The following is a 20,142-nucleotide window of genomic DNA, read 5'->3' on the forward strand; positions in this document are numbered from 1 at the left end:
GATTTGTTCTTTACAAATCCATGCTGGCTATTCCCTATCACCTTACCACCTTCCAATGTTTGCAGATGATTTCCTTAATTACTTGCTCTATTATCTTCCCTGGCACAGAAGTTAAACTAACTGATCTGTAGTTTCCTGGGTTGTTTTTATTTCCCTTTTTATAGATGGGCACTATATTTGCCCTTTTCCAGTCTTCTGGAATCTCTCCCATCTCCCATGATTTTCCAAAGATAATAGCTAGAGGCTCGGATACCTCCTCTATTAGCTCCTTGAGTATTCTAGGATGCATTTCATCAGGCCCTGGTGACTTGCAGGCATCTAACTTTTCGAAGTGATTTTTAACTTTGTTCTTTTTTTATTTTATCTTCTAAACCTACCCCTTTCCCATAAGCATTCACTATGTTAGGCATTCCTTCAGACTTCTCAGTGAAGACCAAAACAAAGAAGTCATTGAGCATCTCTGCCATTTCCAAGTTTCCTGTTACTGTTTCTCCCTCCTCACTGAGCAGTGGGCCTACCCTGTCCTTGGTCTTCCTCTTGCTTCTAATGTATTGATAAAAAGTCTTCTTGTTTCCCTTTATTCCCGTAGCTAGTTTGAGCTCATTTTGTGCCTTTGCCTTTCTAATCTTGCCCCTGCATTCCTGTGTTGTTTGCCTATATTCATCCTTGGTAATCTGACCTAGTTTCCAGTTTTTATATGACTCCTTTTTATTTTTTAGATCATGCAAGATCTCGTGCTTAAGCCAAGCTGGTCTTTTGCCACATTTTCTATCTTTCCTACCCAACGGAATAGCTTGCTTTTGGGCCCTTAATAGTGTCCCTTTGAAAAACTGCCAACTCTCCTCAGTTGTTTTTCCCCTCAGTCTTGATTCCCATGAGACCTTACCTATCAGCTCTCTGAGCTTACCAAAATCTGCCTTCCTGAAATCCATTGTCTCTATTTTGCTGTACTCCCTTCTACCCTTCCTTAGAATTGCAAACTCTATGACTTCATGATCACTTTCACCCAAGCTGCCTTCTACTTTCAAATTTTCAACGAGTTCCTCCCTATTTGTTAAAATCAAGTCTAGAACAGCTTCCCCCCAGTAGCTTTTTCAACCTTCTGAAATAAAAAGTTGTCTGCAATGCAGTCCAAGAACTTATTGGATAGTCTGTGCCCCGCGGTGTTATTTTCCCAACATATATCTGGATAGTTGAAGTCCCCCATCACCACCAAATCTTGGGCTTTGGATGATTTTGTTAGTTGTTTAAAAAAAGCCTCATCCACCTCTTCTACCTGGTTAGGTGGCCTGTAGTAGACTCCTAGCACGACATCACCCTTGTTTTTTACCCCTTTTAGCCTAACCCAGAGACTCTCAACACGTCCGTCTCCTATGTCCATCTCCACCTCAGTCCAAGTGTGTATATTTTTAATATATAAGGCAACACCTCCTCCCTTTTTCCCCTGTCTATCCTTCCTGAGCAAGCTGTACCCATCCACACCAACATTCAAATCATGTGTATTATCCCACCAAGTTTCAGTGATGCCAACAATGTCATAGTTGTATTTATTTATAAGCACTTCCAGTTCTTCCTGCTTATCACCCATACTTCTCACATTTGTATATAGGCATCTAAGATACCGGTTTGATTTTGCCTCCCAGTTTTGCCCTGACTCTCCTTTCTCTCTGCCATTATAGCCCACGCTCCCTCTTGTTTCCGACCCATCTCCCAGGTCTCCATGTTCCCCACTTACCTGTGGGCTTTGCTCACCTGTCCCCATCGAACCTAGTTTAAAGCCCTCCTCACTAGGTTAGCCAGACTGTGTGCAAATAGGGTCTTTCCCCTCCTCAAAAGGTAAACGCCATCTCTGCCCAGCAGTCCTTCCTCGAATAGCATCCCGTGGTCGAGGAAGCCAAAGCCCTCCTGGCGACACCATCTTCGCAGCCAGGCATTCACCTCCATGATGCATCTGCCTCTGCCCAGGCCCCTACCTATGACAGGAAGAATCAAAGAGAATACCACCTGCACTCCAAACTCCTTCACCCGTACTCCCAGAGCCTTGTAGTTACTCTTGATCCGCTCAGTGTCACACCTCGCAGTATCATTTGTGCCCACATGGATGAGTAGCATGGGGTAGTAGTCAGAGGGCTGGATAATCCTCGACAATGCCTCTGTAACATCTCAGATACGGGCCTCCGGCAGGCAGCATACCTCCCGAGATGAAATGTCAGGGCGGCAGATGGGAGCCTCCGTCCCCCTCAGCAGAGAGTCTCTGACCACCACTACCCTACGTTTCCTATTCGCAGTGGTGGCAGCAGACCTCCCAGCCTTAGGGGTATAAGGCTTCTCTCTCTCCTTTACTGTAGGGGGTGATTCCTTCTCTCCTGTATCAAGAAGAACATAACGGTTACCTATTACCACGGCGGGAGGGTTCGGAGCAGGGGTGAAGCACTGCCTGCTGTCAGAAGTAACCAGCTGCCAGTGTCCACCCGTGGTGTGTCAGCAGTCCTGTGTACTGGGACAGCTACCTCAGCTGTCTCCACATGGACACTGTCCAGGAATCGCTCGTGGATTCGGATGCTCCTCAACCTAGCCACCTCCTCCTGTAGCTCTCCCACCTGCTGCCTGAGAGATTCCACCAGTAGGCACCTTTCACATTGGATGCCCCCCCCCCCCCACCTGGATATCAGTAAGTGGAAATTGCAAGTTACAGTCCCTGCAAAACCACACCAGGATCTGGGTAGAAAAATCCAGGCTCAGGTGCTCTGTCTGGCTACAGTCGCAGGTGGAGGAGGCAGAAGCAGTGCTGGCACAGGTGTTGCGGGTCTTCCTAACCATCGTAAGCCTTCCTCTGTCAAACTCCCTCTCAAACTCCCCTGTCTGCAGCTCCATGTCCGCTCTGTTCAAGACTCAGAGGATGCAGGTGCAGGCTTTAATGCACCGTTAAAATCTTTGTGATTTGAGTAATTCCAAGAGTCTGATTTGTGAACAGTTAAAAATTATTTTCTCACATGCCCATCCTTTGGGTTTCACTGCTGTTGGAATCCCTGTGTTGGAAATGGTAAACCTAGCTCAGAGAGAGAGATGGAAATTCATATTTCATGTTTGTCTTCTAGTGGCTAACTGTGCCTTTTTCACACCCTGGAGAATTTACTTTCCATGTGGCCTATCAGATTTTCCTTATATTCAATAGAGAAATCTTAATACAAACTTAATAGATGTATCTGTTAACTGTATTCAAAGTGTGTTTCAGTTCTGGAAAGGTCTTACTGGGGTCTTTTTACGAGTGGGCAGAGCCAAGGCAGCGCCCCATGATGGATAAGTCTGGTTCTATCTCCTAAGCTGTAGAAGCAGACATGACATCCAATGACAAACCTGGTTACAAGGAAGAGAAAAATCATCAGGCAAATTTTCTCTTTTAAACAGAAAGCAATAGTGCTGGAACCTGGACTCTCAATGTGTTATGGAAGATGTGCGGTATTGATGTCCACATGGATCCTAACATTGGGAAAAGATTAAATGCTTTGGGTAATACTCTCACAACACTGACAGGAGAAGAAGATGTTGATGACATTGCTGACCTCAATTCTGTAAACATAGTTGACCTATCGGATGAGGATGAAGTTGATACCATGTCTCCCACTATACATGCAGTAAGAGACTCAACCAAAATAGTGTCTAAATTTATTTTGTTACATTATTTGGGCATAAGAGTAAGCTTCAGAAAAATTCTATTAGTGTTTGTGTGTGTATGGGATGGGGAAATTTTAGCTCAATCAGCTTTGAGATTTTTGCAGACCATTTCTATTATATGCCATAGTAGGCATTCAGGCTAACTTTAAGCACCCGCTTTGGAAGACTTTGGCTACAGTTACTCTGATTATCCTAGCAAGCAATGGAAGATACTAACATTACAAACTAGCTAGAAGAACTAAATTTTCAGTAGCAAAAAACAATACTGTGTGTCAACTTGTGTTTTGGTTTCATATTAAGTAGTTTTTTAACAATTATTTCTTTAAACAATTGAAGTTTTGCAAGAATCTTGTACTGGCTCTGGGGAAAAACCACATTAACATTCCTATTTATTATTTAGAAATCAGATGGAGTTTCATTATGTGGAGATGCACACAAGTTAACATTTGGGCAGCGGATTGTAAATCACCTGTTGGGTTTGAGCCCCCAAAGCCATCGATATTCCGTTCCTGTAGAGTATCTGTCGGGGTCAGCGATGTGTGACTCTACTCATTCTAGTTCACATTTGAAAGCGGGCAGATCTTGCTCATGGGGACATGTATGTAGCAGCTAATGTTTGTCTTTAAGCAAATGATGGGACTTGAATCATTGGAAAATTTCAAATCAGCTGCCTTTTGACTTTTAAAAATAGTGTTTGCATGTGGTGTTTTGATTTAGGGTGTACAATTCATTGTACCTGTGACTTAAAATTGGTTCTTATGTTTAACAAGGAATTTAATGAAATATTATTTTGAATAGGAAACTGTTGATCGGCGACAGGGAGCATCTGGTAGCCAAGTTGGCGAGCAGAGAGGAAGAAAATTTGTGAAACGTTTAGTAGATATTAGGGAACTGAATGAACAAGCCAAAGTAATTGATGATCTCAAGTAAGTTGGCTTTTCTTGTGTTTTAAAACAAAACAAAAAAACCCTCACCCAATAGTTAAGAACATAAGAGAGGCTATACTAGATCAGACCAATGGTCCATCTATCCCAGTATCCTGTCTTCCGACAATGGCCAATGTCAGGTGTTTCAGAGGGAATGAACAGAAGAGGTAATCAAGTCATCCATCCCCTGTCGTCCATTCCCAGCTTCTGGCAAACGGAGGCTAGGGACACTTCAGACCACGGTTTTGCATCCCTGCCCATCCTGGCTAATAGCCATTGAAGGACCTATCCTCCATGAACTTATCTAGTTCTTTTTTTAACCCTGTTATAGTCTTGGCCTTCACAACATCAGTGGCAAAGAGTTCCACAGATTGACTGTACATTGTGTGAAGAAGTACTTTCTCATGTTTGTTTTAAACTTGCTGCCTATTAATTGCATTGGGTGACTCCTGGTTCTTGTTTTATGTTAAGGGATAAATGACACTTCATTATTTACTTTCTCCACAACAGTCATGATTTTATAGATCTCTATCATATTCCCCCCTGCCCATTAGTCATCTTTCCAAGCTGAAAAGTCCCAGTCTTATTAATCTCTCCTCATAGTTTGGGAAAAACAAATTGAAACTGGGCTTTCCCTTTTCTTACCTCTAGTGCTTCAGCATTGGTGGAACTATACAATCTACAAGAGGAAATGTTTTTTTAATCGTTGATCTTGCTGGTTGTACTAGAGAAAATTAGGTGCACAAGTGGCCATTAAAATCCGCAGGAAGCTCTCCTGAGTGTTAAGTCATCTTTCATTTCTGGTTTTGCCTTACATTGATGGCAATGTGTCAGCAGTTCCAATATCATGACAAACCATATTTCCATCATGATTTGTAGCACTTCTGTTACCAGCTATACGATTGTGACTTGCTGGAGTGACAGTGCTTTGAAATTCGAATGAGATCACATTCACTATAGGAAGAAGAAACCTCTCTAAATAAACTACTTTATGGCTTTTATATGATATATCTTTATTATATAAATATTCATAGACACAGTAATATTCCATAAAACACACACAAAAGGAAAATTAAAAATGTCACCTGAAAGTGTTCATGACAAGAGTCAGCTATGAGTTTTGTATGAAAACATTTTATTTGCATTTTTGGCATTTGCAAGGCAAGGTCAATCATAGTAAAAAGTGGGATCACCTGTGATAAAGAATGCCTGTTGCTGATTGATTGCTAAATTATAATGAAGAATGGACATACTTTACTATTTCAGCTTTAGGCAAGATTGCTAGCAGCAGTCAGTCGCAGGCTAGTTGTAACCAAACTTTTTGATATACAAACATAGCCATGTGACTGTGATGACCAAAATTAAAGTTTGCACCTTTCTGTCCTCAACGTATTGTAGCATCAACAAACCCTGTTCTCTTTAAAATAACATGCATCTTAGTGAGTTTCCTTTCTAAACTTGTTTACGTTCAAGTTCATTATTCCTACAGGAGATTTTCTTCTTCTGCCTTCCATATTCAGGGGATCTGATCAGTCTGGTCTGCCATTGTGGGAAGCTCTTTCCTCCTGGAAATTTCCCCAGTTCAGTCTGCGTCCTGGCATCTCTAGCAAGTGGTTTCCACTCCCTGCCTGCTTTTCTTGAACTAAGGAACATAGAAAATACTTAAAAATTCTTATTTTCATCCAGATTTGTTCCAGCTGGGAATCTTTGCTCTCTTTAGGAGCCTTTCTTTTCAAAGGGAGCTGCTCTCTAGCAACTATCTCTCTTCCACCTCTGTTGGCATCACAATATAATGCTTGACATCTTGTATATTTTGCTACACACCCCTTTTTCTGTTTCCTGAATGTGTGACTTGGAGGTAAAAACCTTGAAATTATGGGTACTTGCAAAGAAGTTACAGTATGGACAAAAGTTGTGTAGTGAAATAATGGTGGACCCTCAACAGCCATATATGGAAAAGATGGCATTGGTGATAGATAACTCCTGAAAAACAAGAAGCTGATTGGATAATGGTTTGAAAGGCTTTAAGATTGTCACAGGAACACGGTATAGAGGTTTTGTTGATAAAGGAAAAGGGTGAAAGTAGTGTTTAACTTTACTAGTTATTCCTTCCATCTGGAAAACTCACTACCCTGACTTATTCCCAGAAAACTAGGTGCAAGTGAAGGAACCATAAACCAAGAAATCCAGCGCTATCAACAATTAGAGTCAGTAGCTGTGAATGACATTCGCCGAGATGTCCGTAAAAAACTACGTAGGTCCAGCATGAGGGTGAGCAATTTTCTAAAGCTGTTTGGCAAGTTCTTAAGATTTTCACTTACAAGTTTCTCTTCCACATATTAAAAATAAATAAAAGAAAGACACTGAAAAAGAAAGGTAAAAGGACTATTCTATATATAAAACACATGGTTTAACTCTCTGGAGAAACAGATTATTCTGTCCTACTAGAGACAAAACCAGAATTTTAGTGGTACTGTATATTAGGTGGATTTTTGTTTGTTTGCTTTTCTATGACAAATCTTTAGGAAAAAAACTATTTTAATATCTCTATTTTAACTTTTTAAAATAGATGTTTTTAATATTTTTAAATATATCTATGTTCAGAAAATGTACACAAGAATTGGCTTCCAGAGGTTTGGAAGCCATAATATGCAATGCTGTAGCATTTACTAGCCAAGACTCAAACTCAGGCTTTCAGAAGTGATGGCGATCATAAAACATTGCCTTACTGCGCCAGAAGAATCCAGATATGATAAGCATGCTTGAGTACCTGAGCAAAATCTCTTTTATATTCCATTTGGCTGATTTATTTTATTAGGTTTATAATATATGCTAAAAGAAATTGCTTAATTTATTAATAAAAAATACACTATTATTAAAGATAAAAACAGCAAGCAGGAGAAAATACCCAAACAGAAATAAAGCTCCAACCCAAACAATGTCCTCACTCACCCACAAATGCCTGCTCTGATCATGCCACCCCCTGTCATAAAGCATGGCAAAAGGGTATTTGCAGCAGACCCTGAAGATCAGTACATTTGAGCTATTCTGGACCAAGAAATGAGTCCATCCCAAAGCAAGGGACCCCTCTCAGAGAGTATTCTGTTGGCAGCTTCTTCTTAAATGAGGAGGCTCTAGCTCATGTTCCTCTGCTGACTGCAGTTGCAGCAATATCACACGAAGAGATGACTTTTATTCAAGTAGGCAGATCCCAAACTACTGGGTGCAGGGGGGTCACCCTGTTCTCCTGACAGCAAGAAAGTACCAATGCCAGCTAGTATGAAAGGTGAGTGAATCGTCCAGAGACCAATCAAAATGAAGATTTGAGCAAAGGCCTGAAGAGGAGTGCCTTGAGCACTTGCTACAAAATAAAATTATTTTGTAAAAGTTTTTTCATAAACGTTGGCGTGGCTGTAAAATAAAATGTTTTAAGTATTGGAATTTTTCCACGTTGCCATGTTTGTGTATAATTTTCATTATTTTTGTCCTCAACATCTTAAATATATTTTCTTTTGTTTAGGCTGCTTCTCTGAAGGACAAATGGGGCCTAGGTTACAAACCCAGCTATAACCGATCTAAAACAATTTCAGCATCTGGAAGACCACCTCTAAAAAGAATGGACAGGGCAAGGTAGAGTGTTTTGGGCAAATGACTATGCACGTGGGAGGATGAGATCTGTAATGAAGTTAGAATAGACAGCAACAAGGAGAATGTCTAATTGTGGAGCTACATGTCTTTTGCCATAGGTGATGGGTATATATATATTTTTTTAGAGTGGATTTGAGAAAATGTTTTCGAGAGATGGGAGGTTTGACAAATGAAGTTTCTTACTTTTTGTGAAGTATCTGTTTTTGGCATACCATGTCTCTAAAGCAGCTTGACTTAGAAATTCCATATTTGTTTCGTCTGTCTTCTGAGAGCTAATGTCTGTACATTTCTCAGGAGGTTTGATGATTACAGATATTCACTGTGGACATTCATAGTGCTCAAATCTTACAGAATTAATAAGGTCTGTGGTCTTCTACAATCCTAGTCAGTATGCACAGCTGAACTATGAAGTTTAAGTGCATCCATAAATCTATGAAGGCAAAGCTTTACCAGAAGTTATTGGAAGCTAAAGAGTGGGGGGTTTGAATTGCTGTCGTGGAAACTGAACCTGGATTCTGAAAATTAAATCGAGATCTTTCTGTCTCACACGTCAGCCTCCAAGATGCTACAATTTAAATTTGGCTAACTATTTTGAGATGATTCACAAGCAGAATAAAATCCATCTCCTTCTTCCAGAGCTGTATTTGCTCTGCAGGACAGAGTTAAGAAGTAGTAAACCTTAAGGTAGTAAAATTATCAGATATTACTCTGAATGCATTCAGGGAGCCAATCAGTTGAGGAGAAAGGTGTCACTTTTTATGTAGTCATTTTGCAGGACTTTTAAGAACCACATTTGAAGGTTCTACTCAGCAGGCACTTCAGGGGAGGCTAATAAGCAAAGAGGACACGATTTATCCCTTTGATTTTTACACTCCATTGTCAACCTCATATTAGAAAAAGGATTAAACTACTAGTGGACGGAAGGCAACTTTTTAGTTCAGCAAATGATTTCCTTTTCTCCTTCTTCCAAGTATTCTGAAGCTTGCAGCAGCAGCAAGTTGCAGTTGTCATAGCAGAATATTGTGCATCAACTTTGCTTGGTGTCACTGTTGCTTTGTGAATAAGCATCATGTTGTTGTTGTTGTTGTACAACCAGCAGAGGGAAAACACACACATTGGAGGGTTTGGATTTTAAAAAATTAGTGGCTACATTTTAATCAGCAATAAAGTACAGTACTAGATTTTAAAAAAAGAAAACAGGAGAGGGAACTTGGCTATTAGAATTATAAGGATCTTCTCTATCAATTATAGACATTTTTAAGTTAAGACGAATTGGTTGAAAATTTTGAGCATTAGTTTTAAAGGTAGATTGAAGCTTAAAAAAAATACCCAAAGAGATCCCAAAATATCAGAGAACAGCTCTTCCAAATTACAAATGGCTTTAAACAAAATGGATCAAAATGAATTCCTCTTTTACTTGCCTTCCAAGTTTATAGGATTTACAGGTTAATGTTTCTTCTGAACTGGTTAGCGTTATTGATACCTTACACAGTAGAAAGAGTGCAAGTGTAAAGACTCAAATCCTGGCAGGTAAAAAGCATTTCACTTCATCTTTTAATAAAATCATCTTCAGAGAATTAGGAATTCTGTTGGGAAGATTAATAAAGTGTTGTGTTATGTAGTTTATTCAGCTGGCTAGCCTATCAAGCAATACTTAAGATTTTCTCAAAAGCTAGTGAGTTGTTAATTGTGAATGAGAAGTTGTAAATTTGCACTGCAAATATGTCATAATGATTTCATTCATTTTGAAAGATTGTCTGTATTTTGTGAATATGCATAAACTGCCAGCTGTACTTCATTCCATGTGACAAGTCACACACATTTTATGTTTTTAACTGTCTTTCTGTTTCTTGGCCTGTGCTTGAAAAGAGTAAAAAATAAAAACAAAAAAAGCTCTGCAAAATTAAGTGAGCTGCTGGCCAAAGTCATTTGAAACTTCATCTTTTTTCTTTTTATGTGCCATAAATTCTTGAATACTGATTTAATACCATTTCATTTCTATAAAATGTTAAGCATTGACTGATACTTTATATTTTTATTGCAACAGCTTTTGTGTAGTTATTGAACTTTTACGTGGCAAGTACATCCTGCATTCGTTCAAAACTGTAATAGTTGGTTTATTCCTTTTATATTTTGCTTGTAGCTCTCGACTAGGAGACAGTGAAGAGCTCCCAGAAATCCGTGTAGATGCAGCATCTCCTGGACCCAGAGTAACCTTCAACATACAGGACCCTGTAAGGCATACCCTACATACCAATTTAATTAGTATACCATGCTACTGTAGAATAAATACCATGTTGACTGGTAGCACCTTGGAAGTACCTGAGTTAAATATACTTACGAAGATTTGAATTGCCAACCCCCCTAGATAATTATTTAGTCTGGTGGTGTCCACCTTAACACAGAAATTATTAATAGAAATATCAAACTAAAGAATTTTCACTTCTTTGAATAGGTTAGTTTATATTTTTAACAAGGTATCCTCAGACAAAGAGTTATGCCGTGAAAAAAATACACATGGTTAACATGTTATTGCTATTTTTAACAGATATGCACAATAGTCATGTGCTAATTTGTATGTTCAGCCTTGTTTAGCATTTTGGAAATGGTTATTAATGAAATAAACATTTTCTGAGTTTGCTATAGTCTGACACACACGTCTATCTGTATGTTTAAAATGTATTATTCAAATATCAGGTTTTTTGTTGCAATATCCCCTCGTCCCCATCCTTCCTAAATGTGTCATTGCTGTTGGTTTTGAATGAGTCATGCTATGGTAACTTTTAATTTTATTTTTTTCTTTTTCATTTTTAATTAAGTTGAATAAAACAGTTTTGGGGATTACACAACAATCCGGCTGTCCAGGGGAAGGGTATTTTCAGGTACTTGTAAAAAGAAAAAATACATACTTTGCCATAGCACTAATTCACCTCACTGGCAGCTGCTCTTCAGTTATTCATCTCTCTTTCAAACTCCACTAGGCAGAATGTATATCAGTTTTTAAAAAAAGATTTTAAGTAAGTTTAAACATGTAAAAAGTTATAGGTGGAGATGATAAATTGAGTTCTCAAGGATGCTTACATTCCCATATTTAGCTTAAATTTTGCAGTTTTTTGTAAAACTAGTAATGACATATTTTGTTTGCATATTTAAAAAGGCCTCGATGAAAGCTGATCTAAATTATGGAGACTACAGTAAGGCAAGCCATGATCTATTCTTGTATGCAGAGCATACTGTAGAGAAGGACTCAGTGCCCACACAATTATCTTAATCTTTTTCAAGTGTGTCTCAAGAGTGCAGTCATCAACACTGATGGAATATAATTCCAAGGTGTGAGGCCATCAAGCATCATAATTTGATACTGGAATTCCTATACCTAGTACAGTTGTGTAAGATATCTTATTTAAAGGGAGCAGGATAACCAGTTTGTCAAAATTAGTGCCCAGACAACTCACCTACTTAAAAAAAAAAAAAGCCCTTTTAATTTAAAAAAGATACTCTAGACATATTTAATGGAAGAAACTAAGTACACCTTTTCAGAGGACAATTATCTAACTTTTTCCCTTCCACCTTTCCTCTATTTTTCTTTTATAAGTTTCTGAGTTAGAATGCTTTTTCAGATCACCTTAGAGTGTTGATGTCTAAACAGCTCATTTCTGAGAACAAAAGGAAAGGCAGAATTGTGCTTTGCTGAGTTCTTTTATCTACATTTAACACAGAACATATCAAAAGGTTCCATTCATTTGTAATATCCATTTCTAGCAATTTTCCACAGCTTAGAAAAGACTGTCAAATATTAAGTAGTGTTAAGTCAGACGTTGGATGTGCTAATGGCCATAATGAAAGCATGGAGCAAATTATCAAAGGATCTTCCACTCAACACCCATTTGAATGCACAAACAATCCCAATAGCACTTCATTGGCCCATGTGTTAGAGTCTAACACCTGCATGTACAGTTGTTTAGACTCTATCCCTGCATATACAGGTGTTAGTGCTTGAAAACTCTTTGTGTGGGGCTATTTGCTGCCCCACACAAAGTGCACCAAAACAGTTGGGACCACTTTTTGGAAATGTAACACTAAAGTTTCTTCCCATCAAGTCACTTTTATCCAACTTTCTAAAAAGAAGAGCATAATGTATAAGAGAATACTGTACATTCTGTACTAGTACTTTGCATGCCCTTTCATTCACTAACAGATTCCTGTGCATTTCTCTAATTTACAGGTGGCTGTAATGATTCTTTCTGTTCTATTTTCTTTACTTTTAAAATTTGTTTTCAATTAAATGTTCATTCTTCTAGTGATGGCCTGTCATAATGTATGTTTTGATAAGAGCTTGCTACTGTTTAATTATCTAGCTAACAAATTCAACTCAATCACTAAGTCAATGGTAAATGTATGGTATTTTTTTTCCTCCAAACCTATACATTTATTTATTGTGTTACATGATTCATTTCATACATTCCTAAATCTGACACTTCTGTCTGTTCAAAATGAGGAACCTGAGCTTTGAGAGTTTTTAAAAGCACTCTTGCGTTTTTCCCAAGATATCTTAATTTTTGCGTAGTAAAGACGGTAACTGTGAACTTTAATATCTTTTTGTCTTTTCACAATCAGTTTCCAGAGGAGACAGAACTGGACCTTTTGTCAGTAACTATTGATGGTCCATCCCATTACTCATCCGCTAGTGAAGGATCATGCTCAGTATTCAGTTCACCCAAAACTCCAGTAGTCTTTTCACCAAGCATTCCCTTCCAGCCTGAAGAGGGACGGCGGGATGACAGTTTATCTTCAACCAGTGAAGACTCTGAGAAGGAGGAAGACCATGAGAGAGAGAAGGCTTATTTTTACAGAAAACCACAGTAAGCAATTTGTTTAAAAATATTTTCATTAGGGCTATGACAAAACGATCTTTAAAGTTCATGTCTTAGGTCTAGAATAGCTTTTGCTGACCCAGGATTGAATGTTGCCTGTCCTTGGCTTCAGCAGGTGTAATTCCAGGGTAGGGAGGAGGGAATGTTTGACGACCTTTTTTTTTTTTTTAATAGCGGCTCTTGGAAGCCTCTCAGATTTTGGAATGTTGGAATAAATCTCAGTTATTGGGCAGGGGGTATGTGAGGAGGGTCAAAGGTACACTGTATCTTGTTTAACATATAGTTCTGCAATGTACCTCATGGCTAAGCGTGGGCTAAATGTGTATATACAAACACAGCATTATAAACAACGTTGAGAGGTGATATATATATATTAAAAAATAATATACATAACAACATGTGTTATTGTTAAGGTTCCTTCCCCACTCTGAACTTTAGGGTACAGATGTGGGGACTCACATGAAAGACCCCCAAGCTTATTTACCAGCTTAGGTTAACAGTATGCTGCCACCACCAAGCGTGTTTCAAATCTTAGGAGAGAGCCACTTGGAACTCTGCCTTCCCCCTAAATATTTGCCAAGTCCCTAACTCCCCCCAGCATTTCCTGGGGAGATTTGAGACTAATTCCTCCCCCCACCAAGTCCTTACACCCCTTTTCCTGGGTAGGTTTGAGAGTATACCCTCACCAATTAGTCCTGGTGAACACAGATCCAAAACCCTTGGATCTTAAAACAATGAAAAAATCAATTAGGGTCTTTAAAAAAGAATTTTAATTAAAGAAAAAAGTAAAATCATCTTTGTAAAAATCAGGATGGAAAATAACTTTATAGGGTAATCAGATTTAAAGAGTCCAGAGGAACCCCCTCTAGCCTTAGGTTCAAAGTTACAGCAAACAGAGGTAAACACTCTAGCAAAAGGAACATTTACAAGTTGAGAAAACAAAGATAAAACTAACACACCTTACCTGGCTGTTACTTACAAGTTTGAAATATGAGAGACTTGTGCAGAAAGATTTGGAGAGCATGGATTGATGTCTGGTCCCTCTTAGTCCCAAGAGCGAACAACCCCCAAAACCAAAGAGCACACAAACAAAAGCCTTCCCCTCACCAAGATTTGAAAGTATCTTGTCCCCTTATTGGTCCTTGGGGTCAGGTGTCAGCCAGGTTACCTGAGCTTCTTAACCCTTTACAGGTAAAAGGATTTTGGTGTCTCTGGCCAGGAGAGATTTTATAGTATTGTACACAGGAGGGTTGTTACCCTTCCCTTTATAGTTATAACAGTTATATTTAATTGTCTCCCTCTTCCATATCCCTCGTTTGTTGCTTGTTGTCTTAGTCCTGCTTCAGACAGCTACAGTCTATGTCTACAGGGCCCAGTCCAGATCAACCACAGGGTGACCAGATGTTCCGATTTTATAGGGATAGTCCCCCACCCCCCGTCTCGATTTTTCACAGTTGCTGTCTGGTCACCCTAATCAACCTTGAAGTAAATATTGAATAATACCTTAGTGGAAGATGGACCAAGATAGCAGTGTGCACCTATGAAAATTTACCATATGGTGCTTCTTACAGAAAACTTCTTAAAATTTTATATATAGTGGGTAACTGACTTGTCAGCAAATACATTAGTAGATAACCTTGGAAGGAATCTTGTCACAGTGCTAATATCTAACAAGTAATTGTTCTTTCTGCAGGAATAGCACTCGTAAGAAAGCAACAGGCTTTGCTGCAGTTCACCAACTGTTTACTGACCGCTGGCCAACAGCTCCTGGCAACAGAAATGTGACTGGCACAACCACAGAGAGAAATATTGACTTTGAACTTGATATCAGAGTTGAAATTGATTGTGGAAAATGTGTGCTGCATCCAACAACGCTTCAGCAAGAGCATGATGAAATCAGCTTAAGAAGGTAAAAAAACCTATTGAAAGACAGTAATATTTCTAAATCATATTAGAAAGCAGTGTATTACTGTATTATGCCAGTCTTTCTGTATTTGACATTTATTTAGTCACAAATAAGACAACTTACTGATTTACATCAGTTGGGATCCTGCCAGTACACAACACAATACTCAATGGTAACTGTGCATTAACTCATTTGAAAAGCATAGAAACTATAATAATTCCCACCATTTTTAGCCAGCTTGCGGTCAGTAATTTGTATCATCACCACACGTTGCCATAGCATGCAATAAATTTAATTATGATTGAATTATAGTCTTTGTTCTGGAAAAGCATGAAAGTTTGCTTCCGCAAAGGCTTGAGTCTAATTAGCCTGACACCAAGAAATGAGCGAACACCTGTTTCCTTCATACCCATCCTTTTTATAAATGGAGATTTTAAGCTTTTAAATCACCTGGATTCCTTTTTTACTCTCCAAATAAATGCCTGATTGTACTGTCTCAAAAATTTTGAAATACACTGCTGAGTTGATACATACTAGGCTAATGCTGTGTTTTCTTGATATTCTGTTCCAACATTTTTTCATTTTACTCACTATCATTGAGGTAATGTTCACTGTACAATTAAATGTATTTGTACAACTTGAAGCGTAATCTTGACTCCACTGAAAACAGTTGGAGCTTTGCCATTGACTTCAGTGGGACACGATTTCACCCTGTTTTTTTTAAACCCTTCTTTCCATTCTGCAGATATGCTTTGACAGCCAGTGGCCTCTGTTTTTGTTGTTCATTCTTAACCAAATACACCTTTACTTTTAATTTCTTCTTTGAACTTTAACACATTGTTAATGATACCCTAGGTTTAGCAAAACTGAACTCTTAGGATTTGTAATGTCATTCTTACCTTTCCCATATTTTAAATCCATGCAAGGATTTGTATGTAGTAACAGATCTTTTTTTCCTCTTTCCTCCTATAATCTCTAAAGAGAGGAACCTGCAACTGAATATCAGGTTGTGGCTGTCACACTTTAGGCAATCCCGTGACACTTTAATGTAGTGATATCACATATTTGAGTAATCTCCCAACATACAGCAGTGGGCACATTTCTGAAGAAGTGTATACTCCTCTACCCTGATATAACACTGTCCTCGGGACCCAAAAAATCTTACCGCGTTATAGGCGACACTGTGTTATATTGAACTTGCTTTGATCAGCTGGAGTGCGCAGACCCTCTTCCTCCCCCCCCCCCGAGCACTCTTTATCGCGTTATAGCCGAATTCGTGTTATATCAGGTTGCGTTATATCGGGGTAGAGGTGTATAAGGAAATGTGATCATACTGTTGAATTTCTGAATGACTTTAAAATGGACATGGGGCAGAGTAGAAATATTTTTTTCTTTAATGAGAGATGTATTTTTTTTTGGTTTGTTTATTATTAGTTTGCTGTGTCACTTGTGTAAATGGAATTTGGTATGCATGGGGTGGAAATCATAAGGGGAGAGCATAAACAGTGAAAAATCCACAAATGTTACCTGCACTCTGGAATTCATCATCTACTATAGATAAACTTGAGAATGAAGGCAAGGGACACTTTACTACTTTTTGTCATTTTTTAAAAAAGTTGGTTTTAACTTTAAAATCTGCAAATAACACTAATAATATATTTTGGCAAAAGCAGAGGGGGATGGGAAAAGGCCAAAGGGGAATAAAAGGCCAGGGGAATAGAGGTCTGATGGGCAAAGAACAACTAAAAGGGGGGGCAATGCTTCTACTATTCATCATGAAATTACAATGTAATTTTTAAAAAGAAAATCCCCTAAATTTTAAATACTGAAAAACATACTTGTTTTGGAGTATTAAGTCTGTACTAAGACAGGTTGTATATTTTTATTTATCTGTAGGAGTTATGATCGGAGTTCTAGAAGTTTAGATCAAGAGTCTCCTTCAAAAAAGAAGAAATTTCAAACTAACTATGCATCTACTACTCACTTACTTGCTGGCAAGAAAGTGCCGTCATCTCTACAGACAAAGCCTAGTGACCTGGAAACTACAGTATTTTATATTCCTGGTGTAGATGTAAAGGTAAAAATTATGGGACAAGGAAACATTTTTTCCTCTCCAACTAGAATTGACTAGAAACAAATACATGGCTTCCTTTAGAAGATCATCTTTTATCATTATGGCATGCAGTTTATATAGTGCAGATATCAAGTGTGATACCTGCTGCTTCTTACATGGGAAATATGTTATACTTACGGCACGCCACTTCTGGTACATGTTAGCAACGTTTTTGGAGTTGTGAGATACATGTGTATGGCTGATACGTTCTATATTCTTAATAGAGCATAATAAGTATTATAATGAGAAGTGTTATCTAGGCACAAGACTAGGAGCCATGAATTCGAGAGTTCCAATAGCACTTCTGGCATCGCTACATGTCCATAACAAAACTTGACCTTCTGACTTAGTTTTGCCACAAATAATAATGTCTCTAATCTGATGTTTTGGAAGGAGATTCAAATCAATAGGATATCAACTACATTTCCCTCCTCCCACTTTAAAAAAAATATATTTTAGTTGTAACAGGAAAAATGTTTAGCTTTGGGATCCTGTATATCAAATAGTATATGTGGCATTACATAGACTTTAAAAAGCCAATTAGTCCCATTTAAAAGAAAAGATTGCTTAAGTTAAAGTGAGACATTTGGCTTGTTTGCTTCTGCTCTCTGATAGGTGGTATGGATTGCATATATTGGGAAGATACTCTGTGCCTGTAGTGTATCTGAAAATGCAATAGTCAGTGAATGCAGGGTGGGGCATAGGTGCAGGATGTGGTCTTCCTTTTCTGCAAGTGATCATTATTCATAAAGGTAATTATTTATGATGACATCATCTGCTGTAGAACTTTAAGAAGTGGGGAGCTACTCACGGTGAGTGGACTTCCCCTTCCAGAACCACAAGAAATCTTCAGGGATACCAGACATGGCCCAGTTCCCTACTGTATCTTTTAGGTGGCTTTAGGGATACAGAAGCATCATTTGCAGTTTCTGCTCTGCCTCCTAGTGCCATCCACTGAGTAAGACTAGATTTTGCTTACCCACATCTATAGGATATTTGAGTGTAGAACATGGAACCTTTGAGTTACTTTAAGAAGAGAGGTAAGTGATCTGGGCAAGATGATATGTAGTTGTGTGGATAGTCTGTACAAAAAACCAAAACCAAAACCCCACAACTACATGAGGGAATAAAGTAGTCATTGGCCAGGGAATGTGTATGTATCAGGAAGAGAGCAGCAGCTCTTGAGGAGAGTCTGTCACAACTATTAGAGATTTGTGTCCTATATGGTAAAAAAATATTGCCTGTTGCTCAGTATGTTTATGATTTAATTTTGTTTTATGGGTGAGGTTTCTTAATTTATTTTTGCTTACAAAAATTATGACTCTTTGTAGATAAAGATTATTGATTCCAATGTTTTAAACATGATATGTTTGTTTTAAGATCACACACAATTTAAATAAAATGCAAAGAACATTTGGAGAAAACTGAACTGTGCAGAGATTCAGGGAGAATGCTACTTCTGTGAAGTAAATGGATTATTTTTTTCATCTCAGTTACACTACAACTCTAAGACTTTGAAGACTGAATCGCCAAATGCCTCCCGGGGATCCTCTTTGCCAAGAACCCTTTCCAAAGAGTCCAAGTTGTATGGTATGAAAGATACTGCCACATCTCCTTTATCTAATACTACCCACAGCAAGACTAATACCTTACTTCTGCCCCAACCCCCACCCATCCCATCAGGTACTTGTAGAATATCCTTTTAAACTATAACTTTGATATCTTTTTTCCTCCACATCATATGATCTACTAGCTTTAGATCTGTGCATTAGCTGAACCTCGAAATGGTCATAAATGTCCAAATATTGGCTGCAAACAGACCTGACTACAGAAGCACATGTGCAATTCATGAATTCTAACTGCTCTTAAAGCTGCCCTCTCAGAGATTTCCTGTTAAATGGTTCTCAACATATATCTCACAGAGCACAGTAATGGCCAAATACCACCTACTCCTCATCCTTCCTTGAACAGATAACATACAATGCAGGAAAGGAGCTTAGTTGTTTTTAAAAATTAATAATTATGTTACTAGTACAACTAGCTATAGTTATACTCTGCAGTATTCAGAATTCAACAGAAAATTTTATACTACTCAATTTACTCACCAGTTCATCCATGTTACATCCTTCCAAGAATACTCTTCATTACCATGCAGCTTGCCTTGGAAGTAATACTTTGAAGTGTGATAATTTCTGGAATTAATTTATTCATCATGATCCCAAGCAGCTGTTTACAATCGTTGGATTAGTCAAAATACCAGACATTACTGTGCTCCACTACTGCAGTCCACCGAAAATTACTGTGGCTTGGAATTACCTGAAGTTCCAGTTTTTAGTGTCTTCAACTTTGATTTAAAATTTCAAGAGTAACAAGTTGAATTATCCCACTTTTCAGTCAGAGGTCTATGACTATCTCTGGAAGGTTGCAATGTCAGATCTAGAGGTATGTAGATTTCTCTCCCACCTTCCAGAGGATTGTTATCTCACTTCTCTCTCCTTCAGAGTTTAGATATTTAAAAAAAAAAAAAAAAAACCCTATCAAAACGATATGAGCAGTAAACAGTGAAAAAAAATTCTCTTGATAGGCTCAAAGTCTGAGAGAGAGCAGTGGATTTGAGCACTTGCCTCATTATCCCTGGCTTTTAACCACTGTCACTGTGTTTCCTCCCAACATCCACCTTCTTTGCGGATCTCTGAGTTCATTAAATTTAATGTTATTGCTTGCTTCACTTTCTGTCTTATGTTGTATCTTGCCTTGTAAGCTTGCTCATAACTTCTTTCCATTCTTTACTTTTTAATTCTTGCCTAAATCTCCCGCAGAGCTTTTTTATCTTTTCTCCACATAGATTTCTCCCAAAACTCTCATCTACTTATTCTCTTATTATAGGATAAGAGAGAGGCCAGTGCAGATGGTCAGCAGCATCAGTCAGAGTAGCATGGCATTAAAATTCATTGCCAAGTGGCTTAGGAACTGACAGAAAGATAAAGTTTGAGTGTAAGG

The 20,142-nt window shown here is 38.3% G+C and overlaps 1 protein-coding gene across 17 annotated transcripts in view; it reads left to right on the plus strand.

The window, feature by feature from the left end:
- KIAA1109 (KIAA1109 ortholog) overlaps positions 1-20,142 on the plus strand; it is a 219,227-nt gene that overhangs the window by 166,902 nt on the left and 32,183 nt on the right. For 8 of the 17 annotated variants that reach the window (XM_039541857.1, XM_039541856.1, XM_039541859.1 and 5 more), the window contains 11 exons: positions 3,409-3,635; positions 4,076-4,273; positions 4,474-4,601; positions 6,749-6,872; positions 8,122-8,231; positions 10,393-10,483; positions 11,069-11,131; positions 12,867-13,111; positions 14,817-15,032; positions 16,926-17,106; positions 18,636-18,825. In XM_039541857.1, the coding sequence (XP_039397791.1) occupies positions 3,409-3,635; positions 4,076-4,273; positions 4,474-4,601; positions 6,749-6,872; positions 8,122-8,231; positions 10,393-10,483; positions 11,069-11,131; positions 12,867-13,111; positions 14,817-15,032; positions 16,926-17,106; positions 18,636-18,825 (1,773 nt within the window). The remainder of the gene's footprint in view (positions 1-3,408; positions 3,636-4,075; positions 4,274-4,473; positions 4,602-6,748; positions 6,873-8,121; positions 8,232-10,392; positions 10,484-11,068; positions 11,132-12,866; positions 13,112-14,816; positions 15,033-16,925; positions 17,107-18,635; positions 18,826-20,142) is intronic. The other 9 variants (XM_039541868.1, XM_039541870.1, XM_039541871.1 and 6 more) reach the window with 7 other exon arrangements.

The sequence above is a fragment of the Mauremys reevesii genome, linkage group 5 (assembly GCF_016161935.1).
Source record: "Mauremys reevesii isolate NIE-2019 linkage group 5, ASM1616193v1, whole genome shotgun sequence".
In the NCBI taxonomy this organism is placed as follows: Eukaryota; Metazoa; Chordata; order Testudines; family Geoemydidae; genus Mauremys; species Mauremys reevesii.